At 40.0% G+C, this 10,547-nt stretch overlaps 1 protein-coding gene across 1 annotated transcript in view; it reads right to left on the bottom strand.

Moving 5' to 3' along the window:
• Positions 1-821: 821 nt before the first annotated feature.
• COQ7 (coenzyme Q7, hydroxylase) overlaps positions 822-10,547 on the bottom strand; it is a 67,774-nt gene continuing 58,048 nt past the window's right edge. Inside the window, exons 5-6 of the mRNA XM_085628850.1 lie at positions 4,677-4,745; positions 822-1,010 (exon numbers count right to left, since the gene is read on the bottom strand). Of these exons, the coding sequence (XP_085484976.1) occupies positions 933-1,010; positions 4,677-4,745 (147 nt within the window). The 3' untranslated portion in view covers positions 822-932. The remainder of the gene's footprint in view (positions 1,011-4,676; positions 4,746-10,547) is intronic.

Below are 10,547 nucleotides of genomic sequence, written 5' to 3'. Positions count from 1 at the left end.
AAATAAGCACTTTCACACACCCTTAGACCGTGGCTGTTATTCAAAGAAGGTTTTGCCCTTGAATAAGAATGAAGCTATGCAAGTAACACCTGCACTACGTAAAAGACAAAACACCGGCAACGCTGCCACCCTGTGGGTTTTTGAGAAATAGCAGGTGCAAAACATGAAATAAGAGTCAAACATGAAATATGAGTAAATTAAGTAGAAAATTGTCACCCATCAAAATTGCTTAGCACATCACTTTATAAACAGGGCAGATTGTTATATTTGCAGATATGTAAAGAAATATGGGCGTGCTTAACGTAGTTGCCAAGTGCATGTAATCACTCAACTTTAAAAAGAAAAAAAAAAAATCACCATTCTTTTAATAAGTACGGGGCAGCATATTATGTTTGTCTTTTGTATGGTTTTACTTCATCTAAGTTTTTTTTATTTTATTCGAGACCCCCACACTATGCTAATGAAAGGGGTACAATCCGGATACCTGCCATTTTGTCCATAACTTGGAAGTTGGTACAGATCCTCTTCTCAATATCTAGTTTATTACAAATTAACTGGGGAAAGAAAGAGAAGGAAGGAGGGGTCTAATGCCGCGTCATTCATGTGCGTACAATGTTACTGACCTTGGTGCCGGTCAATCATGCTCATTAACGTCCCCAAACCACCTTCAGTTGTGGATCGAGCTTACACACTGGATGAGCACTAGCTTTATTGACCATCTTCAGAGTCAGGAAGACTACACTATGTAACCACCGATAAGCTTCATTAACTCTTCCAAAACATACAAGAGTGGTTGCTTTTATGATAGACTGAACCAGCTCTTAAGTAAATAATATATTTATTTCACATAATTTAGAAGTACATTGCAATACACGTATATTTATAATAACCATGTACATTTTTTGAACTGTAACAAAACTGAAACAATCGTCTTAAATGCGCTCTGATAAAAACACTGCTGCTCTACACCCCAGCTGGATCGCTGTCTTCAACACGGAATAGGCCGGTGCCTGCAAAAAAAGAAAGTAAAAAAATATATACAAGATAAAACCATGCATTTAATGTGTACTAGGTAATGAACTTCTTTAGTAATACAGTGTGTAATTTTTTTTCTAAGAATTGTATATTTGCACGTCACACAAACAGAAACAACAAGGCACGGGCTAGTTTCAAGGGAGCTGTTTGGGGTGTTACACTCCCTAATAAATGTAGTATTTAGTAAGTAGCTCAGTACAGGAGCTTTCGGTCGGGTACGGTAAGGTATCTGTCACATTTCACCTGGGATTTGTAAATACTCCGATCCAAAATCTCTCTCTCTCTGTGTTTTGGAGGTCTTAAAAACGTGGTTATTTTACAACACGCTCACAATCCGCACTCCTTTCCCTTTCCACTGGCCCTTGAGCCCCCCCCCCCTCATGCGCTGCTTCCGTATAATGTTTTCCATGATATCCCTGCGTGATTGTCGGGAACCCCCCGTCTTACTGACAAGCTACGCCCCTGCCACAAGGATGTCAATACGCTCCGGTGAAGTCAGAGCTGAGCAGCATCTAGGGTGCCAGATCAGCGGTGGCTGACGATCCGAGGTAGAGGATAAAATGTACTCTGAATTGCAGTCAGCAAAGCCTACCTTCCTTAAAGGGGCACTCGAGAAAATCCACACCTCCAAAACACTTGAGAATTTGTTTTAATGGTGCATTTCACGATACAATTATAAGTTACATGTGAAGAAAAGCCTATATGTTCTGAAGGGGAATCCATGAAATATAGTAGTATCTACACGGGGAGCCAAGCAAGTTGTTGCAGGTCCACCCACCTTGAGATCATTAAGAGAAAATACTGGGAAACTAGCTCATTTTTAAGCACCATTTCCTTTAAAAATATCCAAAAAACCAGGAGTGATACACGCAGTTCATAAAATGCAATTTCACTCGGCCATATCATTCACCAAAGTATTTACATCTACACTTTTACGTTTCACCTTTTTTATTTTTACATCCAGCTCTTTCCAAGTAGAGTCACAATTGCATGTTATGACTGAGAGCCTCCTTGGATCGAGAGGGTGAAAAATAAAAAAATGCACACAAGCAATCTAAGGCAGACAACCACAGCGAGGCCAGTTTTACAGACTCGCACAGTTTGCAGAGACCTTACAGGTAAGGACAGTAGATGGGCACACTAATCTTATAGATGAAGGTTTAGGACAACGGTAGAGCGCCTCATTGAATAAAGGATTTAAATATATATTTGGCACTACATTCGTTTTGTCCCCAAATGCCACATTCTGCTATCAAACGGTATGATAGCTGAATCTCAATTATAGCAGCGAATACAGTTATTTAAGTGTGCAATTGAAGAAGGCTGTTAGCTATCCAGGCTTTATTGCTAAATATATTAACAGGGAGAGTCCTATAATGACATAATCTACATTTTGTCTCCCTCATCAACAAATTGCGGAACTGCTTCATGGGAGAAGAAAATATTTCTTCCTATGTTCAAGGTAGAAGTTTTTTCTCCAAATATTTTTCATGTGGAAACACTGTCTGGAGAGAAGTATCAAAACTCAGTCAGAAGGGGGGGGGAGGGGAGACCAATTTGATCAGCTGTCTGGTTTTATTTGGCCCAAAATAGTATACGTTGCTCTGTCACTTGAACAAAGCTTCTTGATAAGCGCTCATATAACCATCTCAAAGATAATTGGCCCTGATTCTAGAGGAGAATCACGTTGCAATTTCGAAGCCCTCGTGTTAGCATCTTAATGGTTCACCAAGGACAGGCCAGCTGTTGTAACGTCCCCAAACCAGCCTTGGTTTCTTGCAGCTTATCCTCTGTGTGTATCAAGGTCTCAAAAGTGTCTTAAGAAAACGAGATGCTAAGAGAAAAACTGTAATGAAGTGTTGGTGGAAAGAACCCCATGATGTCATTAAAGAAATAAACTGCTGACTTTAAAAGGGAAAATCTACATTGCCTTCATACTTTTAAGAGCGTTTAATATTCCCCAATATGTGAATATGGGTTTCTAGGAGCAATACAAACCTGAAATCTGCAGTGAGAAACAGCATTATTAGTTTGTAAAGTTGTGAAGGGGTAGTTCTTGTTCAGTGAAATGGAGCATTCTCAAACTGATCTAAGAATACAGTTTAACCTGGGTCGCTACTAACCAAGAGAAACCTCGCGTCAGCATTTCCAGTGTACAGGCACCTTCCAGGGAACAAGTCAATGTCAATTACTACATCTTTAAGAGCAAGTGTCTGCTTTTAAATCGAAGATTGTACTTTTCTTGTAGGTTACAGGACCTCAGATTCAGTTAAATTGGATTTTGGGTTTCATGGCATCCTGCTAATATGCGTTGCCTCCTCTTCACCTGTTAGTGGTATCTGTTCAGTAATTACTTTCTGCAACCGGGGCCTGATGGCAGAGACAATATTGCAACTCGATCTAAGAAGGCCGCTCTTCTGACACGAACGATGCAGGAGGTGCTTTACCCAAAGCCTTCTTCAGCCTGCTTTCTGCTGATAAATTCGGTATTATAAACAAGTTTAAAAGTTTAATGGATGTCACGAAGTTTACTAAAAGTATATGAGATAATGATACAATGCAAAGTGTCTGGAAATTAAACATTCAACGTACTCAATGTTATAGAGAGAAGACAGACAGGTGTTTAGGAGCTCATGCCAAGTCAAGAACCTGAGTGCTGACAGTTGAATTGGGAGATGCAAGATCTTGAGAACCTCCAACTTGATAGGATAGATGCTCTTCAGAAGGCATCTCTTTTAACGAGGCCTCGACGAAGAAATCTTGCAGCAAAAATTACCTGTACTGTAGGCAAGATTATGTCTCTAGTGGACCATGTGCATCTATGCTTTCAAGTTTGAAGGCACACTTGTGGAAATATCTAGCTGTGTTGACAGAAGACAATAAACATCTCTGATCTATTCTAGGTCATACAATTGCTCAGTAAATCCAAGAAATAAAAGCAAAATACAAATACAGAATCAACTATTGCAAAGGATATCAGAGGTATGTTGATCTAATCTTCAGACTGAATGCCAGAAGACTAGATCGTTAAAACACCTCACCTAATCAAGACATTAACTTACCTATATTTGCACTTGTTCTAGTTCACAGTGAACTAATATAATTATGTTTCTTACTGCATGGTTTTTAGATTATTATGTATAGATCAGTTAAGTTTTACTATTTCCAGATTAAGTATTTGCCCACTCTCCTTCCTTGCAGCCTGAGATCTGCTCTGTCTATTTTATCACTTTTGAGGCACAATCAGACTTGCAAGATTTTGAGGCCAGGTAAGTGAACAGACGGCTAGGAGAAATAGAAGAAAGTTACGTTTTGTATTTCCCAGTCATAATAAAGTCATATGTTGTTTAATACTTTGTCTTTTGCCTGCTTACAAGGGCCCCTGATTGTAGTAAATTATGAAACTGAGACACGCGGTGGAAATGTAAACTGGATCGCATTACTTGGTCACATGAGCAAGTCTGGATTAAAAATGGGCTCTTCTATCTCCATGGTCTACAACTTAAACACTGGACTACATTGTTTCCCTTCAATAACCCATTCAATATAGTGCTTCCAAGAGAACAGAAAAAGGAGTTCATCCAGAGGGCTTTGATTTCAGTGCATCATATACCAAGGCACATAATATGTAATATCCTTACCATTTCTGCATCATGTTCTAGCCCTATATCATGGTGTTCCATCTCATCATCACGAAAATTCTTAATTATCTAAAAACAAGAAGAAGGAGATTTTATTGAATCAGTGTATTAATTGGTCACATAAATAAGTAGGCGACAGTGGTGAAGGGAGGTCTCTAGGGTTGAACTGGCTCTTTTGTCATTGTTTTAATAGCTTAGTAGAGTAGTGCCACTCGTTTTAAGTTTGTCAACTTAGACACTGACAGTGATGAGTCTGATGATGTTTGACGGAGTGAATTATGATCCCTGCCAAACAGGATTTTGTGCAGAGATTAGAATTATGATTTATGCAATAAATATCGGACCGCCACAGTTCTCTTGCCCTCTGACACATTGTTACATTATGCAGATTTGTAGAGCATGTGGTCACCCAGAAGGTATCTTGGTGCTGAGCAGGTGTGAGTCTAGGCATACCTAGCGCCTAGTGGAACTACTCGAAAAGGCAGGTCTCCAGCTTCTTTTGGAATTCAAGAAGTGAGGAGGCTCTTATGTGTAGGCGCCATGATTTAGGAGCAATGTAGGAAAAGGCCCGACCGCCGGATCCGGTTTATGTATGGGATTTGTGCAAGTAGGAGTCCAGACAAGTGGAGGTGCCTGGAAGGTTTGTGACAGCAGATGTGATTGCGAAGTATGGTGAGCCAGTGTTATGTAGTGCCCTGAAAGAGTGGGTAAGGAGTTTAAATTGTGGGGAAATATGAGAGGGGGGCATTCTCATAAAAGGAGGCAAAAAATGCAGATGATATGCAGTAAATATAAACAGCTGCATGTTTCAGCTCATTCCTAGGGCAGTGCTTGTAACAGGATCCATTTATCGCACCCGGGAGATACCTCAACGCTAAAGTTCACACAACTCGTAATCTGGTACGAATAAAACAATACTATGAGGAAGATCTGGAGTAGGAAGACTTCATGACATGGATACCTCCACCTCCTATTCATTGTCACTTGATATAGTAACAATTTAGGGCAGCTCCAATTTTCAAATCCGCAAAGCCAACTGTACTGAAGTGTTATCTTTTTCTGCTCTTCATTTTCTCTGTCCACAGGTGTAAAAAGCTATTTCCTTCCTTTAAATATGTTGTGTAAATGCAAACGTCCTGAGATCGTACACCAATCAATTTTATTGCACGGTTTCAATTGTTAACAATCATTCAAGGTCTCAAACTACTTTGCTGAGTTAGCAGTCCATATTCTTGTTAAATCCATTCTTAATGCAACTAATGGGCCACATATGGATTTCAATAACATTTCAACACTACAGAAGATCCAGAAAGGTCATTTCGTGGTATAAAAGCTCTGACAGCAACGCCATTCACTGTTCCATCAGCTTCCGGAACCTAGCACAGCATGAAATGCATTTAGTAGGTTACAAAACTGTGCTTACTTATTTCCAGTTAAACGTTTTTGATTATGTTCATCGATGATAAATTACTTCCTTTTTAATATCTCTTAACTTATTTTATTTGAGAAGATAAAAAAATTAAAGTTTACAATTACAAATGTCCCCCACACAAGAACATGCAGTGAGACATACCCCATAGCAGTCAATTCCACAGATGTCACAATATCAAAACGTAACAGTAGGAAATCCATAATTTATTACATAAATCTCTTTCAATGTTTTAAATGCCATAAATAAATTCAGTTGACGTCAAGGACTGCTGTTGATCCCCATATACATCAAAATACTGTATATTGATATGTTATGTTAATTCATGTCTGGAGTCTATCCAATGGGAACTTCACTTTAGTAAGGGCAACATCCTATAAATCTACCCCTACAGGTGAATAGAAGTGGTCCATTGCAGTCTCAGATCCCCTTCAACAGTCACCCTTTCACAATGGGCCACTAGTGCGGTTATGGCTAGGGTGTAAATTCCATGCAATTGCTATGCACCTTTGTGCCTGCGCAAGGCCCACTAGTAGAATCTGGTTGTGAGTTTGCTTGTCTTCTAGATAGGCACCAACTCCAAGAGACACTCTGGTGAAGCAGTCAGTACCCATCCAGATAGGTCAGAGAGGACCTTTGCTACTTCTGTCCAAAACAATGGTTAACTTTGCACAGGTGTATTGCAAGTGCTGAAAGAAGTCCACATGTGCTCTATTTGTGTGTCATTTCCCAATGAAATGTGGATTTATCCTGTGAAATCCTTGTGGTCTTGTGTGCCCTGTGGACGCATTTATAGGGAATGAGCTTAAATCTAACGCACCTAGACAATATCTTACATCTGTTAGGTATCCTTTGCTATTGTATTATAAGAATCTGTTCCCCAATCTGAATCCCAATTATTTATGATGGGCTGTCAACGCTGCAGTGGCAGGTATTCATGTACTACATAATCAGAGAAGACACTCCCCATCTCCCCATCAAGCCAAGGCATTCATGGTATATGTCTCAGGTTCCCTCAGGAATGCGTGCCATGCTTTCTTGAACTTGCCAGCCATCCAAACATGAACTAAAAACGTTATGTTTTTAATATGCCATTTGACACAACATTCTTGAAAACCTGGGAACCTGCAGTCTTCATACATGTTCATTGCAGATGTTTGTCCACCAGTTCCTTCCATCCAATCTAAGAGAAATGGACACCTCACTACCAATAGCTATACATATTCATATCATATGTAATTTTGGTAATCATGAACACATGATGTACACATGATGTACACCTTGCGAGCATGAGTGGAATCACCACATAATTCACAGTAGGCAATAACGTCTGTGGTGAGTATCGTGAGCGGGTCTGTCGTAACCGCCAGCTACTGGACCACATTCTGCAACTGGTAGCTAAAAATTCTGCAACTGGTAGATACAAATTCTGCAGCTGGTACATACAAAATGAGGGCTGACATTTCACCAGTTTCCCAATGTAGTTCAAGTGTTAACAAGGATATATGCATCGCTCTCAATCACTTGTATTCAATTCTTTCAAAAGGGCTGATGGGATTTTTATAGGCATGCCTAGACAAATAATCAAAAACTGAGGGACTATAAACAATTCAGACAATTCTGTCCTACTCAACGAGCACAACGGGAAGGTCATCCAACAACGAAAAAGACCATTCTAATTTACGAATTCACAACCGACTTCCATGCCTAAGTATTTAAGTAGATGCCTTCATACCTCACTGGGGAGTGTTAATATTCTTTACATGTCAATTTCAGGGATTGTAAACAGCACTGACTTGGCACAGTTAACTTCACAGCCAGACACCATCACATGCACCTTACCCCCAATGATGATTCCTCCCTCTCCAAGTCGACATTTCAGATGTTGGGATAGGGGTTCTAACACCAGTGCAAAAATCAAAGGGGATTTATGGAGCAACCCTTTTTTTGGCCCTGTGTATCGTTTACATTGATGACAAATCACCAGTGGTCTTCATCCTCGGCACTTTATCAGCATAGGACAAACCCAGGGCTGATCTTTGCTCTAAAGTGCTCCAAGCAAAACTAAATTTGGTACCCCTCTTAAATCATCCACCCTCTTAATCCACCCCCACCACATTTACACTTCTGTCTTTTCTAAGTGCAGTTTAGAACAGCCATTACTAAGACACAGCTTAGCTGCTTCTGTCTTACACTTTATGCCGGAATAAGAAAAGTCTGATCTGATGTCTGACACTGTTTTGTGTCGTACTCCTTATGTTTGAATAGCTCCAGGACGCCACACTGAGGGTAACTGTGTGGTTTACAAATACCATTCGGGAATAAATTATTAATTGTTGCTATTCTACCTGTACTAGTAACCTTACCAGAAGATCCCTAGCAGAGCATGTTGTGGGACGCCCAGGGAGAGAAAAAGAAGAAATGCTACTGTGTTGCTGTCTGGTGATGCGAGTTATGGAAGGTATGTGCCCTGATACCTATGCTGCTACTGACCTTCTCTCTCTCCCCCTAAACCTCCTACTTAATGATCTTAGTGGGGGGTGCTTTTTTAGGTTTTACTTCAGCAGTGACTGGCCAGTGAACACAAATTTCCACCTCCTTTTTCACTTGAATCACCTATTCAGATGCTAAAGGGAGGGGCGTGTGTGAGAAGGAGATGGAAGAGGGAGAAAGGGAAATGCACAGAAGTTGACAAAAATAATTAATTTTTATAGAGAAAATAAACATGGGACTGGCGGCCGGAAATAAAATCTAAAAAATACCAAGGTCAGCTCATTATGTGCCCCTTTAAATGTTACCCCCCTGGACACCTCAACCCAGCTCATCCATGCCCACAGCCAACCCTGAACATCCTACCCAAACAACGTATGTTTTTCCTAGTCTGTTCGTGTTGTTTCTTTTCCATCAACAGAAATGAACATCTGATTTCAACTTTTGTGTTTTCGAGCGGTACAAGTCAAAATTGATCCCCGTTGACAATATTCCAACTGCCTTAGACAGCATGCATGCCAATATTTTGCTTCATATCTTATTGTTTACATTTTTCAAGGTCAGAGGTAGATATGAGTCACAGCTTAGCTGGTCTTTGCTAGGATTAGGCTGGTCAATCACTACCGCTCCCCTCCTGAACACTGGAAGTCTCTGAGCAGTGAAGGCCTCAATATAAACTACAAACATCCTGGTCACACTAGGTTTTGTAAAATTCTACCAGCTGAGCATCCTAGATCTGGATTTTACCAGTATCCACATTTCCATCTTTCCACATGATAAGTTTTCAATGGTTTGCTGACATCTTCCAGGATGTCCTCTCACAACACCAAGTCAGCTTTGGCCAGCTTCTACACCCTCCCCACACACTTCTAGCTGTTGTGCATATTAATTTGGGATAATATTAAATTGTACTGCCTCTCTTTCACATGTAAACCTAACAGGCCAAACAATCCATATGGATACTGAGAACTGACATGCATATTATTGAAAAATAACTGGCATTCACACAGACCTCCAGGACTCCATAAACAAGAACAAAGTAAGCACAAAGCGAAATCTGACACCCAGACTGGTTACCAAAACTACATATATACCTAGAATAGTCCATACTATCAGTAACGAAACAAGTGTCTAAAAGCACAAAGACACTACCAAGGTGCCTAAACTGTTCAACCGTAAATGTTTAATAACACTCAAAGTACTTTCACTCATTGCTCCTCGAGATAACAGATTTATTTCTTTACATAAAAAAAATTGTGGCACTCTATTAAGAGTCACCCTTTTATACTACCATTACAGTTCAGTCAGAACTTAAAGTCTGGTTTCCCCGAAGACTGAATGGAATCAATTACTCTAGGAGGTTATAAGCAAAACCCTTCTAAACCAGTATGAAGAACATGACGACTGTTGGTTAAAACAGAATCTTCACCCCACTACAGCCTGACTTGCATCCCCTGAATTCTTAATGTTAAGTGGATTTGAAACAATGTGAAAATAGCGAGAATGTGATGTAAAATGCTAGTGCCAGAAACAAAGAACATCACAGTTGCAATGATGGAGCATGTTTGGCTCAGTCCTTGCATTCACAAGCAACAGATTTGGCACGTCATTCAATCACTACATGCAAGAAACCATTACATGCTCTACTGCACCCCTTCATACTGCTCGACCAACCATGGGCCCAGCTTGATAAACATATGTAGCATAAAATTAACCTTTAAATAAATTCAAACCAATGCATATGGGACAACAGAAGAAAAATCATGTTGAGTAGCCTGTTTTCCACAAACACCCTAGGGGTGTGAAATTTAATAAAATATCTACTTGTCCATGGGGCAGATTGCTTCATAAATCTACTAGTCCTGTAACAAAATCAACCTGTCCTTTTGTGCCATGTAAGGCGGCGACAAATTATGGCAGCAAAAACATTATATAAGAGCTCTGAAATAGTT

This window comes from Triturus cristatus, chromosome 10 (genome assembly GCF_964204655.1).
Source record: "Triturus cristatus chromosome 10, aTriCri1.1, whole genome shotgun sequence".
Lineage (NCBI taxonomy): Eukaryota > Metazoa > Chordata > Amphibia > Caudata > Salamandridae > Triturus > Triturus cristatus.
Note: the sequence above shows the minus strand (reverse complement) of the source record. Positions and strands in the feature narration are given on the sequence as shown.